Genomic DNA, 23,118 nt, shown 5'->3' on the forward strand with positions numbered 1-23,118 from the left:
TGCTGACGACGTTTGTCCCCGCCGGCACGCCGTAGCCTTGTTTTTGCCCAGACCTGCGTCACCCGCCTGCCCGCGGAGCCGTCGGACCCCGGCTCCTTCGGATTGGCTAAGGTGGGCTCCAAACCCTTCGCGATTGGCAGCTGCGACTGGGGGATCCGCCTCCTTCCGTCGTAGGTTCGGTTGAGCCTGAGGCGCGGGGGAGAATTGGGGAAATTGGAATTTCCCACGGAGCTGACGGCGCTTGCTCTCCCCCTACTCCTTTTAATTCCACGCGCTCCAAAATATCCGCCATGGAGAAATCTTGGTAATGACCCAATCCCCGCAAGCATCCTAGAAACACATCTGACCCCTGCCCTGACCCCTCTCTTCCCCGCTGCAGGGGGAGAATTCTGGGTAATTGATTTCTCTTGTTCCCCCAGGGAATTCTGGGTAGCTAGCCCTTTCCATCACGGTACCCTACCCCCGCCCCAATTGTGGGTAACTGGCCATTCTTATTTCCCCCTAGAGAATCCTGGGTACTATTACAGAGGACTCTGGGAAACTGACTGGTCTTGTTCTCCTCCCCCTGCCTCCTCCACTCCCTGCCCTGACTCTGGGGACCTAGCCCTTCAGCCCCCTCTTTACCTAATTCCTGCCCTGCAGTTGCTGCTCCTTCCAGTGATGGTTCAGGGGTGAACCAGGCAAGTGAGCAGGCCTGAAGGGAAGTGGAAAGGAAGTCGAGGATTGGGTTAGGTAGTAGGGGGGAGTGGGAGAGTAGGGGAGAGGAGTACAGAGGACCTAGGTGAGAAGAGGGAGGATCCTTTTACCACCTCTGCCCAGATGCCCATCCGCGTCCTTTCTGCTCTGTCCCCTCCCTACCTCCTCCTCCTGTAGATTACACATAACACAGTAAATATAAGTGCCGGAGCCTACCCTTGACTTAGCTACCTCTTTCCCTTTACAGGCCAGGATGCCCACTGGTGCTGTCCTGCTGAAGGTTGGGGTCAGGCATCTAAAGGGGCTGTGGCAAAGTAGGGTGTGACACGGGTCTAATCTGCTGCAGTCGTCATGAACTTCGAGGGTCTGGACCCTGGACTGGCAGAGTATGCCCCAGCCATGCATTCTGCCCTGGACCCTGTCCTGGATGCCCACCTGAACCCAAGTCTGCTACAGAATGTGGAGCTGGACCCGGAGGGAGTGGCCTTGGAGGCTCTTCCTGTCCAGGAGTCAGTGCACATAATGGAAGGTGTCTACTCTGAATTGCACAGTGTGGTGGCTGAAGTGGGTGTGCCTGTCACCGTCTCCCACTTTGACTTGCACGAGGAGATGCTGTGGGTGGGAAGCCATGGGGTAAGAGCTGGACCCCTTTGTAAGGGCTGAAAGGAGACATTGGATGTGCTTTATCTGGCGTTAGCTGCTTTGCAGGGAGCCGGGATTGAAGTGATGAGAGTTAGCTGGGTCCCGTAATCCAAGAGGAAGGGCGTGGAGAAAGAAGTCTGTGGGACCCAGAAATGAGTTACCTAGGTGTCCTTTTTTAGAAGGCATCCCACTTCTACCACAGTTTGCCCGTTCCATGCTTTGATTAGTCTTGTTAGTTTGTAGCCATCCAAAACCAATCTCTAATGCAACCTCTCTTTTCCATTTTTATTATAGAATGGTTAATGCATGTTCCTATATAGCTTATATGGAATGATTTTGTCTTCTCTGGCTGATTTTAATCTCTCTCAGAGCAGTTACCAATGTTGATTTTTTAAAATGTGTATGCATACTGCCCGTGTACTAGGGAGCCCAAAGATTTTGGAAGAAATAACATGCTAGTCTTGGTTTACTAATTTACCTTCCATAAGGTATGAATTGTTTTCTCATTAGAAAGAATGAAATTTTTTTGGTAATACATTCATTTCAGTGGACAGTATCTGCTGTTATGGTAGGCCCAGCGAATTAAGCTGAATAAAACATAACCCTTGCCTTCAAGTTTACAAGACAATGAGGAAAAAATTCATATAAACAGATAATTTGTGGTACTTTAGAAGAAACTAAACTGTCTGACTTAATAATTATGAATTTAGGATATAAACTACTAAATGCCAGTGTGAAAAATATTTCCTGGGTGCTAGTGAGCATAAAGGAGAGTCAGGACCTCCAGAAGGAAATGACACCTGAACTGAGTCCTAAGAAATGAGTAGAAATCAGATGAAAAAGGGAGGAAAATGCTGTCTTGGCAAAAGGAATGGGATCAACAAAAATTCCTAATATATCACACAGCATAGTGATTGCAGAGTGCAGGAACTACAAACAATTATGATTTACTGGACTGGAAGCTGAAGCTGAAGAGTTAGACATTTCTTCATTCAAGTATTTTGAGTTACTAGGTGCCAGGCCTTGCTCTGGGGTCTAGTTTTGGAATAAGCATTTTAAAAGGCAGTCATAATAATTTATAATATATCAGGTGTTGCTTAGTATCTTAAAAAAAAAATAAAGCGGAATAAAGGTGTTGAGGTAATGAAGGGTGGAGGTGTTGCTATTTTAGATAGTTTGTCAGGGAAGGACTTTCTGATAAAGTCACATTTGAATAGAGACCTGGGTTTCGGCCAGGAAGCCCATTTTAAGCCACGTAGAAGGGATGTAGGGAGCCATAAAGATATCTGGGGGAAAAACATCGTAGAAAACTCCATTTGTATCTTCACCTGAGGATATTTTTTCCATTGATTTTTTTTTTTTTTTTTTTTTTTAGAGAGAGAGGGAGGGAGGGGGGAGAGAGAGAAACATTGAATGAGAGAGACCCATGGATTGTTTGCCTCCATCCCAACTGGGGCTGAGGATCAAACCTGCAACCCAGGTATCTGCCCTTGACCGGGAATCAAACCTGTGACCCTTCAATCCACAGGTGGACACTCTAACCATTGAGCAAACCAGCCAGGGCCCCATTTGTATCTTTTTAAAAAATCTATATTTTTATTGACTTCAGAGAGGAAGAGAGAGAGAGAGAGAGAGAGAGATAGAAACATCAATGATGAGAGAGAATCATTGATTGGCTGCCTCCTGCATGCTCCCCACTGGGGATCAAGCTTGCAACCCAGGCATGTCCCAGAATCGAACCTGGGACCCTTCAGTCTGTAGGCTGATGCTCTATCCACTGAGCCAAACCAACTAGGTCCCCATTTGTGTCTTAAAGGAGCTTGGACTTGATCCTTCAGGCCACCAAAGGGTTTTTTGTTGTTGTTTTTTAATTACTTTTTAAGATTGCTCTCAGAGAGAGGGAGAGAGAGAGAGAAATATCCATGTGAGAGAAACATCAATCCGTTGCCTCCTGCATGATCCCCAACTGGGGATCAAACCCGCAACCTGAGTATGTGCCCCGTTTGGGAATTGAACCTACCACCTTCTGATGTACAGGATGATGCTCTAACCAACTGAGCTACACCAGCCAGGGCCATGCCACCAAAGATTTTTATCCAGAATGATGTGGTCTGGTTTGCAACTTCGGTGGATTATCGAGGTAGCAGTACAGAGTTTGATTTAAGGGGGACGAGGTAGGACCATTTGAGATCAGTTTGCAGGCTGTTGTAGTAGTTCACATAAAATACAATAAGGGTTGAATGAAGCACTATAGAGATGTATACATGAAAACAGATTTGGGAAATATTTAGGAAGTAAAATAAACAAAACTTGACTACCGGTGACTTGGTCCACTGGGTAGATCTGGCACAGTTACGATTTGAAACGGGGTAGAAGTGGTTAATTTAATGTAGGCAGTAATGAGTTTGAGGTTATTGTGGTATATCTAAGGAGAGATGTGTAGTAGGTATTTGGATGTATAAATCTGAAGCTTGAGGCAGTGGTCTGGGCTAGGGAAAGAAATTAGGATTCATCAGCTTAAAAATTGATGAAATAACCTAGGAAGACAAGTGAGTGAGAAGATAATGGGCTGGGAATAGCCATGTTTCAAGAGTGGTCAGAAGGGGAGCACATGAAGAGAGGGTCTGAGCTAAGAGTCAGGAGAGAATGACATAGGAGCCAACGGTGGAATGAGTTTCACATTCTCTATTCCAGCCTGTGACCCACAGTACATGTGTCCCTAATGGCTGAAGAGACAAAGGCTTGACTGTGGACCATAAGAAAGCCAGCTGGCCAGTGGAGGGTCAGACCCATGTCCCTGACACTGTTCTGAACACCTGAGCCATTACCTACCCAGTAAGGTCATTGTGAGGGTAAGATGAGGAAGAGGTAACAGAAGCACTTTGAAGCGTTAAGCAAACAAAAGACGGTATTTTCAGTGTGTTTTTCACTAAGATTGGTGTCTATTATGCCTTAGTCACTGCTAGCCAGAAAGGCCAGGAAGCAAGAATGAAAACAAGCTGAGTGATGTCTAGGTCCTGAAATGTATATTGGGATGGCCCTGCCTCTCCACTCAGGGTGTCGCATCTTTTTGTCCCCTACAGGGTCATGCCACTTCATTTTTTGGCCCAACCTTGGAGCGCTACTCATCGTTTCAGGTCAATAGCAGTGATGACATTCGGCAGATCCAGAGCCTGGAGAATGGTATCCTTTTTCTCACCAAGAACAACCTCAAGTATATGGCCCGTGGGGGCCTCATTATATTTGATTATCTGTAAGTGGCTTCTCAGCTCTGGACTGGGAAAGAGGGTTCCGCATAGAATGGGAAGGCTAAAGGATTGAAGCTTTCGAGGCCCTGGCCCCTGAGCCCTTCCTGTCTCCCACAGGCTGGATGAGAGTGAGGACATGCAAAGTCTCCTGCTGACTGACAGCAGCATGCTGCTTGTTGGTGGGCTGCAGAACCACATATTGGAGATTGACCTTAACACTGTCCAGGAGACTCAGAAGGTATAAGCCTGGGGCAGGAAAGGCCCAAGCAGAGTCTGAGGTTATTGTGGCGGAAGTGATGGGTCATACTTGAGCTGGGAACATGCCTAAGATGTGTGTGTTACCTTTCTGTTCTTTTGGTTTGTGGGAAGAAGCATTCTCACTGGTTTTCCTTCCCTCCCCAGTATGCAGTTGAGACGCCTGGAGTCGCCATCATGAGACAGACTAACCGCTTCTTCTTCTGTGGCCATACATCTGGCAAGGTGGCTGAGTTCTTTTTTCTTCCCACCAGCTATGTGACTGGGCTCAGCCTTTCTTTCAGTGCTGTGCCTGTAGTTTGAGGGAAGGGAGCAGTGAATGAAGTTCCTATGTAGCCGTTACACTATGAGAGTAGTCTTTCCGCCTGATGTTTTCTGTTGTAACCAGGGACCTTAGAAGCAAGACGGTAAGTGAGTTCTCTCTGGGTTCTCTTTTTGCTTTTTCTGTGCTTTGAATGCCCATAACTAAAGCCTTAGATCTTTTCGCAGGGTCCTCTCAGGGTTAAGTAGGGGGCAGGTGCTCTTCCTGATTCCAGCTTTGGTAGATAACCAAGGTATCTCTTCCTCAGATTTCCCTGCGAGACCTTCGTACTTTTAAGGTGGAGCATGAGTTCGATGCTTTCTCAGGGAGTCTGTCAGATTTTGACGTGCATGGCAACCTGCTGGCCAGCTGTGGCTTCTCCAGCCGCCTCACCGGCCTCGCCTGTGACCGTTTCCTCAAGGTGTATGATCTGCGCATGATGCGTGCCATCACACCACTTCAAGTACACGTGGATCCTGCCTTCTTGCGCTTCATCCCCACATATACTTCTCGTCTTGCTATCATCTCCCAGTCGGGTATGAAGGGGATGGAAGATGATGTAAGAGATTGATGGACAAAGGGGAGCTAGGCTCCAGAGGAAGTAGACTCGCAGGAACCTCTTTGTTGGGGAAGAAGTAACCTTTCAGTGGGGTCTCTGGCCTCACTTAGGTTTGGTCAGAGATTTAAGCTTTTGTTGTCCCCCCGTGTGTGACGAACACAGAAAAACGTAAAAGGTGGAGCAGGCAAAACAACTTTAGGACTGCCTTTTGCTGTGTAGCAAACCTCCCTGTGGTTTCTGGGAAGGCATCAGATGGTATTCTCTCTGGCTCTGGACGTGGATTTGGGGTCCATCTTTCCTTGATACCAAGGGGAAGAGGGAAGGAAGGGCATGAAAGGACGGTGCCCTTCATCTTCCAGGGCTCGCTCAGTGGGCTTCCTCCTCCCTCCTAGGGCAATGCCAGTTTTGTGAACCCACAGGCCTGGCCAACCCAGCAGACATCTTTCATGTGAATCCTGTGGGGCCTCTGTTGATGACGTTCGATGTGTCAGCCAGCAAGCAGGCCCTGGCCTTTGGAGATTCTGAGGGCTGTGTACACCTCTGGACTGATTCCCCTGAGCCTTCCTTTAACCCCTACTCCCGGGAGACCGAATTTGCTTTGCCCTGTCTTGTGGACTCACTGCCTCCTCTGGACTGGAGCCAGGACCTGCTGCCTCTTTCCCTCATCCCTGTCCCGCTCACCACGGACACGCTTCTCTCTGATTGGCCTGCTGCCAACTCTGCTCCGGCTCCCAGGTTGAACCTCACATTTGGACCAAAAGTGGGTGGGGAAAGGGCTGAGATACAGGAATTCTCTGCAAGCCCTATTATTATTCTACTTCTTTTCTGATTTTTGTATGCCTTCAGTATCTTCTTTATATCTGGCCCCTTGGGGGTTGGGGATTAGATGGGTAGACACAACCACCTGTAAGCCTCAGAACTCTAATACCACATTACAGGCGAGCACCTCCTGTGGACGCAGAGATTCTGCGCACCATGAAGAAGGTGGGCTTCATTGGCTATGCACCCAACCCCCGCACCAGGCTGCGCAATCAGGTATGTTCAGAGGGAGAAGGCCAGCCCTCACCACCAGCTCACTGGCATTTCTCCTGTCTTTTTCCTTTACTAGTCCTCAGTAGTTTTGTTTTCAGTCAGTAAAGGTTTTTTGAAGCCTACTAAATTGAAGCTACTATGCTAGGTGTTAGGGAGGATTCAGAGACATAGAAGATAGAGTCCTTGCTCTTAAGAAATTTGTATTTAGTTGGAGAAAATAAGACCTAGTCATAACAAAAATTTGTATGTTATGTTAAGTGCTAGAGGAATGTTATAAGCATTCATTGACAGAGCTGTTGGGAGGGAAAATTTTACTCTGGGCTAGAGTGGTCAGGGCAGGCATACTGAGAGAGCTAAATATTGAGCTGGAGAGGTGAGAGATGGGTAGTAGATAGTAACAGCAGAGCATATTAAAGATGAGAGATCAGTGTTAGTAAGGTCTCAAGAGACATAATTGCAAAATGGGTACCCAATGGGGACTATACTAACCAGCCTGGCAGGAGCAACTGTTATACCAGGAAATAGTGAAAGATTGAGGTTGGAAAGGGCCTGGTTGTGAGGCCTTGAAATCCAGTGCATAATGGAAGAAGTGATCCGTTGACAGGGGCATTCTGGGAGGGTTAGTGTGGTAGCAGTATACTGGACAGAGTGAATGTGGGAGTCCGTGTGGAAGCCACCCAGTTGTCTAGCAGTGGTGAGGAGGTAGTGGGAATAAGAAGAGCAGTGAATGGTGAAAACCCTATGAAGTTAGGTTGAGGAGTTGGTGACTGTTTCAATGTTGTGGAACAAAGATGCTGAAGACATCCAACAAGGTTACCTCTTTTTAAAAATTCTAGATTCCTTACCGACTCAAGGAGTCAGACAGTGAATTTGACAGCTTCAGCCAGGTCCCTGAATCACCAATAGGGCGGGAAGAGGAGCCACATCTCCACATGGTCTCTAAGAAATACCGCAAGGTGCTGGGAAATACCAAGGAAGGACCCCTCTGGGATGTAGGGGAAGGTTCCCAGGGAAAGGGGTCATATGAGAAAAAACTGAAGGACTCAATCGGGAAGCTCTTACCTACCGTGCTGGACTCAGGAGGGAGGTTTTGGGGAAGGCTATGGCTAGGGGACTTTGAGGATATCTTCATCTTAGACTGTTTCTGCCTCAGGTAACCATCAAATACTCCAAGCTAGGGCTGGAGGACTTTGACTTCAAACACTACAATAAGACCCTGTTTGCTGGATTGGAGCCCCATATCCCCAATGCCTACTGTAACTGCATGATCCAGGTAAGGATGGGTGTTCCTGTGACCTGAACGTGCTTGCTGCCTTTCTTCTCTGTGGCCCCACAACTCTGTTTCCATGCCCCCAACCAGGCCCACTTTAAGATGATTCCCTCTACCATTCTTTCTTTCTTTTTTAATACATTTTTATTGATTTCAGAGAGGGAAAGAGAGAGAAACATCAATGATGAGAGAGAATCATTGATCAGCTGCCTACTGCATGCCCCCTATTAGGGATTGAGCCTGCAACCCAGGCGTGTGCCCTTGACTGGAATCGAACCTGGGACCCCTCAGTCCACAGGCCGATGCTCTCTCCACTGAGTCAGATCAGCTAGGGCTCTACCGTTCTTTTTTACCCCACACACTCCAAGGCTCCTCTGTGAGCTCCACTTCTCAGTGGACTCCTGCTTTGGATTTCCACCAGCTTACTTACCCTTCCAAGCTCTTCCTCCTCATAGCAGTTGCCCGTGTCATTTCTCCTGTTCTTTCCTCCAGGTGCTCTATTTCCTTGAGCCCGTTCGCTGCCTAATCCAGAACCACCTTTGCCAGAAGGAGTTCTGCCTGGCATGTGAGCTGGGCTTCCTTTTCCACATGTTGGACCTCTCCCGAGGTGACCCTTGTCAGGTCAGTGCCTGGAGACCTGGGACGGTGAAAGAGGGAGGGAGGTGGATAATAGAGATATCTTTGTGCAAATGGCCACAAGAAGAAATAACCTCTCTCCACCAACACACTTCCTGGATTTCAGGGCAGTAATTTTCTTCGGGCATTCCGCACCATTCCCGAGGCCTCAGCCCTTGGTCTGATCCTGGCTGACTCAGATGAGGCTTCAGGCAAGGGCAATCTGGCCAGGCTCATCCAGAGGTGGAATCGCTTCATTCTCACTCAGCTGCATCAGGATATGCAGGAGCTGGAAGTACCTCAGGCTTATCGAGGTGCTACAAGCAGGTATGGAATTGGGACAGGAATAGTTAAAGCTACATGACAGGCCTCTCTGTGACTTACCGGGTCTCATAACTCCTTCAGTGTGCATATATCGCCCTCCCCACTCTTAGCAGCTTTTGCTCATCGGGGGACTCTGTCATTGGACAGCTGTTCAGCTGTGAGATGGAGAACTGCAGCCTCTGCCGCTGTGGCAGTGAGACCGTGCGGGCCTCATCTACTCTACTCTTCACACTCTCCTACCCTGAGGGTAGCAACAGTGGTATACCCTGCAGCTGGGTTGGGAAGCTCCCCCAATGTCCTATAACATCAAGGAGAGGGTGTTGGGGGACTAACACTAATAGAGGATAGAAGGGAGAACCTAGATTGAAGTATCCAGTTTCCCTACAGATAAAGCCGGGAAGAACTGTGACTTCGCTCAGGTGCTAAAGCGAAGCATCTGCCTGGAGCAGAACACTCAGGCCTGGTGTGACAACTGTGAGAAGTACCAGCCTACGGTGAGTGGGCTGCTGCACTGGACTAGAGTCCTGACATGTTGGGGACTCAGCCAGGTCTCATCTGGGGCTTGGTGAGCACTGCATCCAGGGATCGATAGGGAGTGGGGAGAACCCCGTTTGAGGATGCAGACCCAGGTTTTAGTGCTCCTCTCCAGGTTTCTTCCCCTGTAGGCTCCCTGCTATTCCTTGTTTGTTTCATCCTCTCAGATTCAGACACGCAACATCCGCCACCTGCCAGATATTCTTGTCATCAATTGTGAAGTGAACAGCTTGAAAGAAGCGGATTTCTGGAGAACGCAGGCTGAGGTAAGGACCAGGGCTCGAAACAGGGTCTTAGGAGTCATGTGTTGTTTTTTTCCAAGGAGTACTTTCTAATTTTCTCCCTCTTCTGACTGACTTCCACATATGATTAATATTCCTGGAGAATCAGATATTTTCTCCTTTTGTGTTCAGGTCGCCTTCAAGATGGCAATAAAGAAGCACAGTGGGGAAATCTCCAAGAACAAGGAACTTGCTTTGGCTGATTGGTAGGTACTGTCTTGGGAGTGACCAAAGTATTGAACTACCAGTGGCTCCTCTTGTCATGGCTAGATCTCCTCAGAACAAATTTCTAATTCTCCTGTCCTGATAGGAAGGAACTAGGGAGTCCAGAGGGCATGCTGTGTCCTTCCATTGAGGAGCTGAAGAATGTCTGGCTTCCTTTCTCTATTCGCATGAAGCTGACCAAGAACAAAGGACTGGATGTTTGCAATTGGACTGATGGGGATGAGATGCAGGTTGTTGGAAAACTGGGAAGAGGAGGGGAATAAGGAAGAGAGGGATGGGGCAGAAGCAGGGCAGGGGGAAGGTGGAACTTAGTATAGGAAAAAGAAAGGGAGCAAGGCTGAGTGTTTGCCAGTTGTGGGCTTCTCCAGAGTCACTCAGTTCATTGTTGGGAGTCATAGATGGGCTAGGATGGAGATAACCCACCGTGGTGCCCCATTCCATACCCCAAACTCCTTGTCCTCTATCCCCATTCCCCTTCCTTCCCCATCCTTAAACTTAGCTTAGCAGCCTGGGTACCCCCCCTCACAGTGGGGCCCAGCCAGGGCAGAGGAGGAACATGGTGTCTATGTGTATGACCTGATGGCTACTGTGGTACACATCCTGGACTCACGCACAGGGGGCAGCCTGGTGGCTCACATCAAAGTTGGAGAGACCTACCACCAACGCAAGGAGGTGAGTGACATAATACAGTGCAGGGATACTCCTGGTGGTGGCCAGAATGGAATCCAAAATCTGTCCTTACCTTCAGTCTGAGGCAAGAGTGGTCCAGCCATCACTTTGTCATCAGTCTTTCTCTGTATCTCCATAGGGCGTTACCCACCAGCAGTGGTATCTCTTCAATGACTTTCTTATTGAACCTATTGATAAGGTTAGTTGTAACACATTGCATCTCCCCTTTTCCTAGCATCCTCATCCTCAGTGCCCTAGAGAATGCCAGACAAATTTAGGAGGGAGGGATGGGTTCTCAAGAACTATAAGCATTAGCAGAGCTAAACGTAGCACCAGAGTCCTATCTTCTGTCTAATTTGGGGAAAAGGGGCATATATATATATAGGCCATTAAGTGCTTTCTCTTTTATAGCATGAAGCTGTGCAGTTTGACATGAATTGGAAAGTTCCTGCTATCCTTTATTACACCAAAAGAAATCTTAATTCTAAATACAACCTGAACAGTAAGTGGTATAAGAGTAGACCCAAGGTGTGGGTAGTTTAGATTGGTCTTCAGGAAGAGACCTGGGAAGTAGCTTTATAAGATGAGGATCTGTGCCCTTATTGGGTAGCTCAGTTGATTAGAGCATGGTCCTGATACACCAAGGTTGCAGGTTCGATCCTAGTCAAGAAGCAACCAATGAATGAATAAATAAGTGGAACAATAAATCTCTCTCTCTCTCTCTCTCTTCCCTACCCCCCTACCCTTTCTTCCCTCTCCCTCCCTTTCACTTAAAAAAAAAAAAAAAAAAAAAAAAAATCAATAAAAAAGAGGCATGCTTTAAAAAAAAAGTTAAGATCTGCAACCAATGTTAATATTTCCCGTGATACTACAGAGAGTCCTACTCATAAGACTTTAAATTTAGAAGCTGCAGATCCTGAAGGTATAGTGGGAAGGAGGTTTTGGGGAAAAGTCTGATCAAGTAGCTAAGGTTATGATTTTGAGTCTAATCATTCTTATCCTCAAGTGAAGATCTCTTCTTTTGGAAATGAACTCCTTATTAAGTCCCTTTTTGGTGCCTCTCAACTGTAACTTCATTTTTGTAGACTTTCTAAGCTAAAGTCCAAAATGAAAATCTTATTCTTTCCTTTCTGTTGACTTTTTTTCCATTATCACATTTCTTTTTTGTTGTTGTTAATCCTCACCCAAGGATATTTTTTCTTCTGGCTTTTGAGTGTGGAAGGGAAGGAGGGATAGGGAAAGAGAGAGAAACATTGATGTGAGAGAGACACATCGATTGATGGCCTCCCACACACCCCCCAACCAGGGCTGGGAATCGAACCTGCAACCCACGTATGTGCTATGCTCTAACCACTGAGAAACACCAGCCAGGGCCTTATCACATTTCTTATTTACCTATTCCATCTACCTGCTTTGTTCATCAAACATGATCTTTTTACTCATATGCTTTAGTTATTGAGGGATCACAGTGAGACCTGGTCTCTGGTCAGCTACCTTGGGCTTCCCTCCCCTGGTCACTTCCTGCCCCCAGCAATGTGTCTTCTGGATTCTCCCTTTCAGTCAAGAACCCTATTGAGGCAAGTGTCCTGATGGCTGAAGCCTCACTAGCACGGAAGCAGCGGAAAACACACACTACCTTTATTCCGCTGATGCTGAATGAGATGCCACAGGTTGGGGACCTGGTGGGCCTGGATGCTGAATTTGTCACCCTTAATGAGGTAACCAAGACCAAAAAGTGTAGAATGTTAGAACAGAAATCTGGGGGTGCTAAGAGTCATAAATATTTCTCTGATTTCCTTATTAACTCTTCTTATGCAGGAGGAAGCAGAGTTGCGCAGTGATGGTACCAAGTCTACTATTAAACCAAGTCAGATGTCAGTAGCTAGGATTACCTGTGTTCGGGGCCAGGGACCCAATGAGGGCATCCCTTTCATTGATGACTACATCTCTACCCAGGAGCAGGTATTAGAATATGGAAGTGCAAGTGGCACAGACCCTATGCTTATGTAGAGTGCTCTAGAACCCAGGGAAGAGTGGTAGGGAGAGATTGTACCTCACTTCCTGAGAGACTTGTCTTTTTTCCTATCCCTAGGTCGTGGATTACTTGACTCAATACTCAGGAATAAAGCCAGGAGATCTCGATGCCAAGATTTCCTCTAAGCACCTCACAACTCTCAAGTCTACGTACTTAAAGCTTCGTTTTCTCATAGACATTGGAGTCAAGTTTGTGGGTCATGGTCTGCAGAAGGACTTCCGGGTCATCAATCTCATGGTTCGGGCAGGCCTCTTTTAAGAGTCTTCTTTGAGTGTGGGCCACTCAGGGTATACATTGTGCCTTTGGGGAATGGGAAGTTTTGGGATCCCCTATCTTCAGCCTTCCATTCTTTTATTCCTGCCAGGTGCCCAAGGACCAAGTCCTTGACACTGTCTATCTGTTTCACATGCCCCGAAAACGAATGATTTCCCTGCGATTCCTTGCTTGGTACTTTCTGGGTGAGTTGCTCTGCCTTAAAGATGCTTGTGGTGCTCATTAAGAGCAGGAAAAAGTGTTGGAGAGGCCAAAGGGAGTAAAAAGGACCCCGAGTTAGTGGTGAAGTTATTAAAGGATTTAATTAATTTCAGTATCGCTTCTGTACACCAGGGATGGTGTTTGGCCTCTTCCCTTAAAGGCAGTCAGGTGTTTTGTTTTGTTTTTTGTTTTTAATATATTTTTATTGATTTCAGAGAGGAAGGGAGAAGGAGAGATAGACACATCAATGATGAGAGAGAATCATTGATCAGCTGCCTCCTGCACGCCCCCTATTGGGGATCAAGCCTGCAACCCAGGCATATGCCCTTGATGGCAATCGAACCTGGGACCTTTCAGTTCGCAGGCCGACGCTCTATCCACTAAGCCAAGCCGGCTAGGGCGGCAGTCAGGTTTTTTATTGTTTATTGGGAGTTGGGGATGTGAGTAGGGGACATGTTCTTATCTTCCTTTGCTAGGTCTCAAACTATTCCACCTCTACCTCCCCCAGACCTGAAGATTCAAGGGGAGACCCATGACAGTATTGAAGATGCTCGCACAGCCCTTCAGCTTTACCAAAAGTATCTGGAGCTAAGCAAAAATGGCACTGAGCCTGAGTCCTTCCACAAAGTACTCAAGAGCCTTTATGAGAAGGGCCGAAAGATGGACTGGAAGGTGCCTGAGCCTGAGGGCCAGACAAGTCCCAAGAGTAAGGCCTGGGATGGGACAAGGGAAACTGAACTGGGTGGGTTTTGATTGCATATGTGACAATTATACCCACCATAATAATAATGATGATGATAACAGTACCATCCCTACCTTATATTCTTGCAAAGCACTTAACAGTTTACAAAGCACTTAATCCAACAATCAGTGAAATAGCTTTTGTTACTGAGACTCTCCTCTTGCCCAGGTCTAAAATGTTTGGGGCAGGTCCAAGCCCTCTTTTCTCTTGCATTTTTTCCTTCATAAGAAGAATCCAAGGTACTTTTTCTCCACTCACTTTAAGAGTCAATGTTCTTGGTTTTATCTCTGACAGATGCAGCTGTTTTTTCTTCAGTGTTGGCACTCTGACCTCATCCTCTCCCAACCAGCTGCTGCCTCTCCCTTCAGTGTTCTGTGGCCTCAGAACTGGGAGATAGCTTCCTAAGTTGGCTATACCCTGTCTACTTCCAGAATTGAACCTGCTCAGGGTTTACAGGTGGTGCTATTAATAGAACTGGAATGCAGCAGAATTGTTGCAAAAGGTCTAGCAGCCAGATTCCTTTTACGTCCTTTGCAAAAAACAATCTAGATGAAAGTAATTGGTATTCTTAATAAATATCCTGGGTAATTAATATCCAGGCAAAGAAGATCTTGGAACCAAAATTTTCAGTTCCTAGTTGGCTAGGTACTGGAGAGTAACCAGATACAACAACAGCAGTTCAAGACTTAGCTCAAGTCTATGGCTGCTTGAAGGATGCCAGGAAGCCAGCATACAGAGTCTTGTGGCCCTAGCAAACCAGTGTTGCCAACACCATCATTGCCAAAAGGGCCTTGAGTCCAAGACAAAGCTTGGCTGCTGGCTTCCTTCCTGACGACAGCTGAAAAGCATCTGTCTTCCATCCACTCCACTCTCCTGTTACAAGTTTTGTTTTCTTGTTATTTTTTCAAGTTTTGTTTTAAAATGCATGTTTTATAAAATAAAAACAAAAATGTTATTGACTGTCATTTATCTCATTGGAGAGCTGCGAGTGTGGGATTCTCTTTGACCTTCCTCTCCTTTCTCTGTGTTGTCTATTATAACTGGGAAAATCTAAGGCTTTTAAATTCCCACCTAGAATTGAAGGTAAAGCTCTGTAGAGTCCAAAGTTAAGGATATTGGAGGAGTATAATTAATGTCTGACCTGGACAATCTTAGGTCAATGCTGTGGCTGCCTCAGGGGAGTGGAGAAGCTGACAAACTACAGGTCCCAGGATATCTTAAAACCTGTGGCTACTAACAAAGGGTCTGCTGGTGCTGCGGTGCTCCCTGGGAGATGTAGTTTCCAGGGTATTGAAACGAGCTTTATATTTTTGTTGAAAGTATTACAAAAGTAGTATCTATAAAACGGGCTTCTTATCGGCACCAGTGCACCTTTGTTTTTGAAGGTCCTAGCCCACTAGGCTGGCACACACGAGCGCCTGGCCGCCTCCACGCACCACTCCAGGGCCTGTCCTCGGTGCAGGCCACTCCTTTTCGTCGGCTGACCCCTAGTGGTCACGTGGAGCTGCTCGCCACGCAAGTCTGGGTCCTGCGATCCACCGGGGTCCTCGCTGCCTGGGAGTCGTTCCTAATCTGCCTGTTCGCGCGAGAGTAGATGAGCGGGTTTGGGGTCCGACTCCGGCGTGGGCTGGCTCCGCAGTGAATCGGAGCCCTGCTCAGGCGCCCACTTAAGGTGCGGGGAGCTGTTCAGGCGGTCGCCCGGGCACCCCGTGTCTGAAAGCGCCGGAGCCTCTGGAGGAGCCGGGACAGCCCCGCTGCCCGCAGCCAGGTGCTGGAGTCGAGACCTAACGTGCGAGACCGACCGGCTTTCCGCGCCTGGCTCACGGCGGCGGCCCCGGAGCAGAGGTGGGATGGATGCGAGTGGCGCTGAGGGTCGGGGCTGGGCTGGAGCGAAGGCAATGGCGGGGTCCTTAGAAAGGGGGCCGGTCCGCAGAGGAAATAGTTTATAGGCTGGAGGTGGGGACGTAGCGATCTGCAGTGCTGAGTCCCACTAGCCCTAGTCACTGAGCGTGCTCCACGCGGGCTGGCCACCCGCTGCTTCCACGCTTCATCAGCAGCTCTCCTTGCCGGCAGCCACCTGTGCTCTCGTCCTCGCTTCATCCTCCACCTTCGTTCCGTAGCTGCCACATAGCGCGGTGAGCCCTACGCAGAAGACGCTGAAGCACAAACACCCAGGGCCTCCTGTCCGCATAGTGTCTGGGGCTGAGCCCAAACCCACTGCCCGAGGGCATCCGGGTCCTCTAGCGCCGAAACCGAAGAACCCCTTGCGTGTCCCGGCCATTTCCTGGAAAGTAGACCCAGTCACACCGAGGCCTTTGTAGGCCTTGGGATGAGAGGTGGGTGGGGGAACGGAGCCGGCTCCTCACACTTATGCTTTATTCCAACCCAAACCCAGGTGGAGCAACCCCATTGCGTTAAAGATGAAAGGCTGGGGATGGCTGGCCCTGCTTCTGGGGGCCCTGCTGGGAACTGCCTGGGCTCGGACGACCCAGGACCTACACTGTGGAGGTAAAGACACACAGAGAAGGAGGGTGGGGAATGCAGAGCGTTGGGGGATGTGAGACCCGAAGCCTGGATAAGAATGAATGGAAATCCCTAGGTTGATTCCTTTTTCCCCTCCCCCCACTTCCTCTCCCGCTGCGCCAGCTTGCAGGGCTCTGGTGGATGAACTAGAGTGGGAAATTGCCCAGGTGGATCCCAAGAAGACCATTCAGATGGGCTCTTTCCGAATCAATCCCGATGGCAGCCAGTCAGTGGTGGAGGTAACTGTTACTGTTTCCCCAAATAAAGTAGCTCACTCTGACGTTGAATGAGGACTCAACTAATTAAGGAGCTTGGTTTAATAGAAATGAAGAAAACGTTGACCCAGAGAGGTATCTGAGATAGGCTGTCTCATTTGGAAGAGGCTGGAGACTTACACCCTAGGCACTTGCTTCCTGGTTCCAAGCCTTGACACGTAGTTTCTGCTGTAGAAGATGCTAGCAGACCGGGAACCCTGATCAGCCCTCCACATCCTTAATCCATGTGACTCATGTTTTCACTGTGGCAATATGGTATTCACACATTCACTCAAAGAAATAGACGTTCTCATTCTTATATTTAGGAAATTTACTTTAGTTGAAAACATAACACATATAATAATGTTGTACCTAGTGAACAATAAAGAAATGTAAATGTTGTAATGCTTGTGAGATGATTTAACTCTTTGCACTCGCTTGCTTTTTTCTCGATTCCTTTATTCTAACGCTGTGTCGAGTCACACTCGACATCCGAGTGCAAAAGGTTAATAGTTGTTATCCTCAAAACCTATACTACCTTTCTAATGTTCTCCTATTGAGGGCAGGTTTTAGTTTCATTTTAATACCAAAAAAAAAAAAAAATCGTTATCTTACACCCATAAAAATTAAAGGAATTCAAAGGAAAAGAACACATAGTTGACTAAGATTAATCAACGAGGTCTCTTTATAATTTGGACCTAATGGCACCTGTTTTATATCTTGGGCTTGTATATGGGGTAAAATAAGACTATATACAGTATTTGAAAACACTTTGGAATTACAAAAATAAACCCGTACTGTTTTTTGATAAGGCAGGCTTTTTACACTAGGTTGGTTGAGCTAGGTTTGGAAGGAAAAGTAAGGATGTAAATTACTAATGTACAGAGGTAGAAGAGAGTGACCCAAGGCTGAGGACATTTCTAGGTGCCTTATGCTCGCTCAGAGGCCCACCTCACGGAGCTGCTAGAGGAAGTATGTGACCGGATGAAGGAGTACGGGGAACAGATTGACCCTGACACCCACCGCAACATTTACATACGTGTAGTGAACCGGAATGGAGAACCCAATGACGTGAATCTAGAGGGCATCCGAATTGATTCAGACATCCGTGGCACCCTCAAGTTTGCGGTGAGCTATGGGAGTGGGTAGCTGGTTCTTAGAAACTAGGGGAGTTATCGGAGAGCCCAAGTGGAAAACAGGATTAATGTCCTTGTTCTCCTCTCGAGTCAGAAGCAAGAGGCCTCTACTTGCTGCCTTCTCTTACTCGCTTCTTCCTTGGGTTGGCAGTGTGAGACCATTGTGGAGGAATATGAGGATGAACTCATTGAATTCTTTTCCCGAGAGGCTGACAACGTGAAAGACAAACTTTGTAGTAAGCGAACAGGTAAGCTGCTCCCACTTTACCTTTTGTCCTCACAGCTCTGTGCAATCAGGCACATTCCCTAGTAGTCCGCCCTACCCCTGATACTAGCTCAAGAGTTGGCTTCCATTACCCGTGGCTTAGGGACTTGGGTTTTTCCTATTCATTCTCTTCCTGTCAGCTTCCAGAGTTTGTGGCTCCCTCATGAGGTACAAGTCAGAGGATAATGGGAATGTTTTGTCATTTAAAAGCATGTGCTCTGGCCCTGCCAGAGTTGCTCAGTTGGTTGAGCATCCAAGGTTGCTGGTTCGATTCCCGATTGGGGCACAGCTGATCAATGTTTCTCTCTCCCCCCTCTTTCTCCCTCCCTCCCTACTCCCTTCCTCTCTCCAAGCATGTCCTCGGGTGAGGAGTAAAACAAAAAAAAAATATGCTCTGAAAAATGGTGGTTGGTACGTGTATCAGTTTGATTTGGGGGTATTTTCTTAATAGTGGCATATATCAATGTAAGAGTGGCGTTTTCTTTCAAACTGTTATGTGCTGCTTGCAGATTTATGTGACCATGCCCTGCACATACCGCATGATGAGCTGTGAACCACTGGAGCGGCCCCGACTGACAAGCTTGATGGATCACCCCCAGGAGGGGAAAAGGTGGCAATGCCGTTTATATTATGTTTATACTGAAATGAACTGAAAAAATATGAAACTAAAAGGATGAACTGTGTTGTCTTTTCACGTCCAGAATTGGCCCTTAGATTAGGTTTGAAGATGGGGGGGTTCCAGACAGGACATAAAGGGAAGGGAAGGAAGAGCTTTGGGAATGGTGTCGCATGAAGGTAGGAGGAGCCTGAAGCTTTCATCCTTTGCCATCCGAGATTCCTGCTGCGCTCACAAACTAAAACATTTACTCCGTGCCCACTCAAATGTTTCAAGCTTAATTGTGGAGAAAAGGGAACACTCTGTGAATAAGCAAAAGAACATAGTAAGTGTGTGGTGGTATAGGATTCTAGAAATTACATGTGCTCATACTGATGAAACGTGAAGTAAAACAGCTTGGTCTCGAAGGAAATAATGGACATGCATTATTCTTTCCTCCCTGCCCTTCCAGATGGAGGGATCAACAAGAGCATTCAGGAAGGGGAAAATGGATGTGATCAACTCAGCTGAAAAGTAAGGGCTTTTTCAGATAGGGAGAAATTAGGTAAGGAATGTTATTTAATGAAAGGCCTTATTTGATGGCCTATGTTTTTAGATTTGGTGCCAACAGCAATACTGAAGTATATCCTTTTCATCTTCATCACTAGCTATGGTCAATCTAGACTGTAAGTCTGTCCTCACTTTCTGTATGTAGAGATTCTGTACTGGGGCATAGTGATGAAAACAAAGGATACCTTCTTTGAGGAGCTTTTTAAATAACCTGATTCTGAGATGTGGCTGTCTTAGGTTTGAAATGGAACGTTTCTGTCTCAGGAATGCCTCAGAGAGAGAACCTGAATAAACATTTCAAAGACTTCTTAAATTAAGCGTTTGAGAATCTAAAGGGACCTTGAAGGTCATCTAGTCCACCTCTACCCATTTTACATATGAAGAAAATAAGACCCAGAGAAACCCCAGGTTCTGAAGTTATGCATTGAGTGACAAAAATGGTTCTAGTATACGCTGTTTCCAAAAGTTAATATAATCTGATACAGCTGTGAACTAGCTTCTGTTTTAAGTCTTTTTTCCCTCTTATTACCTTGCACACAGAATGAATGTATTCAACAAAGCTTTCTTATACCATGATCCCTATGAAATCTAACACAGGATGTAGCTTAGAGCAAGTACCCTGAAATTAGTTGACAACTAAACTCAAGATCTAGTGTTAATTTCTTCTTCTCTCATCATTGATAAGAAATGCTATATCCAATCAAATCAGTTTCCCAGAGCAGCTTACTAACCCTTTTGTCTTCTGTGATGCACATGAATAATGTTCACATGCTTCATAACCCTGTGAGTGTGCCCAGGATTCTGTCCACTGCCTGCCTGGCATCTAAACACTTCTTACTCTTCCATCAGAAATATAAGTACGAGTAGCCCTAGCCGGTTTGGCTCAGTGGATAGAGCGTCGGCCTGCGGACTCAAGGGTCCCAGGTTCGATTACGGTCAAGGGCATGTATCTTGGTTGCGGGCACATACCCAGTAGGGAGTATGCAGGAGGCAGCTGATCCATGTTTCTCTCTCATTGATGTTTCTAACTCTCTATCCCTCTCCCTTCCTCTCTGTAAAAAATCAATAAAAATAAAAAATAAAAGAAATATAAGTACGAGTAGTCAAATAGGGAACTTGAAGCTTTTAATTTACAAAAATAATTATCCACAAGTTTTAATAAATAAATTTAATGTTAATCAGTAACAAATTACTTGAGATGCACCTTGCTAGTTTGTCAGGGTACAGCTGTTAAGAACTCTCCCAGCCCAGGTCTTTGCCATTGGTACATTGGGATGAGTCCAACATAGGGAAGAGTGGATGTGATTGTCTTTGACTTGATCCTCAGAAGTTAGAAAGATATACTTCATACATCTCTTAACTCATATCATAAATTACCACAGGAACCCGTTAATTTACCTAAACCCTTCTGGAGGCTCACTGTAACAAATTGTTCTAGCCCAGTATTTGATAGAGCTTATACTCAGCCTTGCATATCTGGTTACACTTTAAGCTTTAGATGCCTTCTAAATGAATTTATCAGTAAAATGATAAAACTCAAACATTCCCAAAACCAGTGTTAAATGATATCTGGACGTGACTAAGAAAATTTATATGTGAAAAACCAGTCCTTTAAAAATAAGTTTCAGAGGATTTTTTTTGCTGTTAAAAAGCATTCAGAACAGGGACAAGCCCTGGTTGGTGTAGTGCCATTAGAGCGTCATCCCATGCACCATTAGGTTTCGGGTCGATTCCCAGTCAGGGTGCATGTCTAGGTTGTGCGTTCAATCCCTGGTTGGGCACATGGGAGGCAACCAATCGATGTTTCTCTCTCTCTCTCTCAAAAAATCAATTTTAAAAAATTAAAAAAAGAAATAAAAAGAATAGGAACAAGATTCCTGTAAGCACAGAACTGGGATGAATAGCAGGGAACTGGTACAGTTGACCCTTGAATAATGTGGGGGTAAGGGGCACCAATCTCCACATAGTTGAATATCCACGAACAACTTTGGAAACTTAGCTAGAGTTGTCCCTTGGTGTCCCTGGGGGACTGGTTCCCACTGACACCAAAATATGCAGATGCTCAAATCCCTTACATAAAAAGGCATAGGACAATGCATATACTTACTTGGTCCTCTGCATCCACAATTCCCAACTACAGATCTGTGGTTGGTTGAATCTGTGGATGTGAAACCTGGGGATACAAAGGGCCGACTGGATATTTAACTGAAAAAATCCACATATAAGTGGACCTACTGCATATGTTGAATACTCACATAACAAGGACATACACATTCTGATTTAATGTTACAACTCTTAGGAAATAGATGTGCCTGGCTGGAGTGACTCAGTGGTTGAGCATCCACCCATGAACCAGGAGGTCACAGGTTTGATTCTCGTTCAGGGCACATGCCTGGGTTTCAGGCTCAATCCCCAATTGGGGGGGAGGGGGGAGGGGGAAGAAGGTACAGGAGGCAGCCGATCGATGATTTTCTCTCATTGATGTTTCTATCCCTCTCTCCCTCTCCCTTCTCTGAAGTTAATAAAAACACATATATTTTTTCAAAGATGCTACACCCATTTTACAGATGAAGAAGCTAAGCTCAAAGAGGTTGAGCTTGCTAGTCAGCAGGGAACCAAGACTTCAACCCTAGTGATCATCTTATCCCTAGGCCAGTGGTCTTTCTGTAAAACTTTACTCTCTGTAATGACTCGCATAGTCCCCATGGCTATGAAAAGTTGTACTTCTTTTATTTAAAAACTACCTCCAAGTTTGAATGTGTGCCCTCTGATTATAATTATAGTGAAAAAACACTATAGCCTCTCAGCCATTTTCCCAAACTGATTATTCCGTGTAAGAAGCCCATTCTACCCCCTTGGTCATTTTAGGTGCTAAATGTTTGTCTCCCCTCCCTTTAAGTTTTCTGAGTGGATCACCATTTAGCATATTTTCAAGTATGGGCATATAAAGGTTTTTACAGATAAGTAAGACTATAGTTCTTATTTTAAATATATTATTATTATTATTATTTTAGAGAAAAAGGAAGGGAGAGAGAGAAACATTGATCAGTCACCTCGACCAGGGATCAAGCCCAAAACCCATGCATGTGCTCCAACCGGGATTTGAACCGGTGATCTCTTGGTGCATGGGATGATGCTCAGCCTACTGAGCCACACCAGCCAGGGCAGTAGTTCCTTACCTTTTATTTTTTTAAAATATATTTTTATTGATTTCAGAGAGGCAGGGAGAGGGAGAGATAGAAACATCAATGAGAAAGAATCATTGATCTACTACCTCTTGCACGAACCCCACGGGGGATTGAGCCTGCAACCCAGGCATGTGCCCTGACTGGGAATTGAACTACGACCTGATTCATAGGTCGATGCTCAACCACTGAGCCACTGTGGCCGGGCACCTTTTAAAATATTTTTAAATATAGCTGAAACCGGTTTGGCTCAGTGGATAGAGCGTCGGCCTGCGGACTCAAGGGTCCCGGGTTCGATTCCGGTCGGGGGCATATACATTGGTTGCGGGCACATCCCCAGTGGGGAGTGTGCAAGAGGCAGCTGATCGATGTTTCTCTCTCATCGATGTTTCTAACTGTCTATCCCTCTCTCTTCCTCTCTGTAAAAAATCAATGAAATATATTTAAAAAATAATAATAAAAAATATTTTTAAATATAGAAAAACATACTTATCTAAATTTTTATTTCCTCCTCTGTAGAGATATTAATATTACTTACATCCCTTAGAGTTGTGAGGATTGAGATAATACATGTATCTGTAAATAGTAAGTATTCAATAAATTTTAGTTATTACCCCTTAAATACAGGAGTTTTACTGATGTAGAGTTTAAGTTTAGGCTGTGTTCTCCCACTTATTCTTGGCCACCA

The 23,118-nt window shown here is 46.2% G+C and overlaps 2 protein-coding genes across 3 annotated transcripts; both read left to right on the plus strand.

Annotated features, from left to right (window-relative positions):
• The first annotated feature begins 225 nt into the window (after nt 1-225).
• On the plus strand, nt 226-14,857 carry PAN2 (poly(A) specific ribonuclease subunit PAN2). The gene is made up of 26 exons (XM_008148642.2): nt 226-304; nt 944-1,329; nt 4,422-4,591; nt 4,704-4,824; nt 4,989-5,066; nt 5,411-5,678; nt 6,094-6,436; nt 6,640-6,736; nt 7,570-7,689; nt 7,887-8,006; nt 8,496-8,624; nt 8,746-8,945; nt 9,053-9,189; nt 9,330-9,436; nt 9,644-9,742; nt 9,890-9,963; nt 10,068-10,212; nt 10,511-10,654; nt 10,791-10,850; nt 11,063-11,153; nt 12,212-12,369; nt 12,470-12,613; nt 12,744-12,923; nt 13,051-13,144; nt 13,669-13,866; nt 14,197-14,857. The coding sequence occupies exons 2-26, from the start codon at nt 1,048-1,050 to the stop codon at nt 14,229-14,231; spliced, it is 3,594 nt and encodes a 1,197-aa protein (XP_008146864.1). The 5' UTR covers nt 226-304; nt 944-1,047; the 3' UTR covers nt 14,232-14,857.
• A 570-nt stretch (nt 14,858-15,427) lies between these two features.
• CNPY2 (canopy FGF signaling regulator 2) lies at nt 15,428-19,621 on the plus strand. Of its 2 annotated transcripts, none has more exons than XM_028156231.2 (6): nt 15,428-15,747; nt 16,298-16,410; nt 16,549-16,664; nt 17,604-17,807; nt 17,967-18,063; nt 18,590-19,621. In XM_028156231.2, exons 2-6 carry the CDS (start codon nt 16,323-16,325, stop codon nt 18,631-18,633), a joined length of 549 nt encoding a protein of 182 aa, XP_028012032.1. In that variant the 5' UTR covers nt 15,428-15,747; nt 16,298-16,322; the 3' UTR covers nt 18,634-19,621. The 2 variants fall into 2 exon arrangements, with proteins under 2 accessions (XP_028012032.1, XP_054574934.1); XM_054718959.1 differs by lacking the exon at nt 15,428-15,747 and adding an exon at nt 15,880-16,037.
• Nucleotides 19,622-23,118: the final 3,497 nt, after the last annotated feature.

This window comes from Eptesicus fuscus, chromosome 7 (genome assembly GCF_027574615.1).
Source record: "Eptesicus fuscus isolate TK198812 chromosome 7, DD_ASM_mEF_20220401, whole genome shotgun sequence".
NCBI lineage: Eukaryota > Metazoa > Chordata > Mammalia > Chiroptera > Vespertilionidae > Eptesicus > Eptesicus fuscus.

Coding starts and splice junctions, on each gene's coding strand:
- PAN2 (XM_008148642.2), top strand. CDS start 1,048: ATGAACTTCGAGGGTCTGGACCCTGGACTGGCAGAGTATGCCCCAGCC. Junction 10,213..10,510: donor CTGATGGGGATGAGATGCAG/GTTGTTGGAAAA, acceptor CCCCCCTCACAG/TGGGGCCCAGCCAGGGCAGA. Junction 11,154..12,211: donor TTCTAAATACAACCTGAACA/GTAAGTGGTATA, acceptor TCTCCCTTTCAG/TCAAGAACCCTATTGAGGCA.
- CNPY2 (XM_028156231.2), top strand. CDS start 16,323: ATGAAAGGCTGGGGATGGCTGGCCCTGCTTCTGGGGGCCCTGCTGGGA. Junction 16,411..16,548: donor CCAGGACCTACACTGTGGAG/GTAAAGACACAC, acceptor CCGCTGCGCCAG/CTTGCAGGGCTCTGGTGGAT. Junction 18,064..18,589: donor ACTTTGTAGTAAGCGAACAG/GTAAGCTGCTCC, acceptor TGCTGCTTGCAG/ATTTATGTGACCATGCCCTG.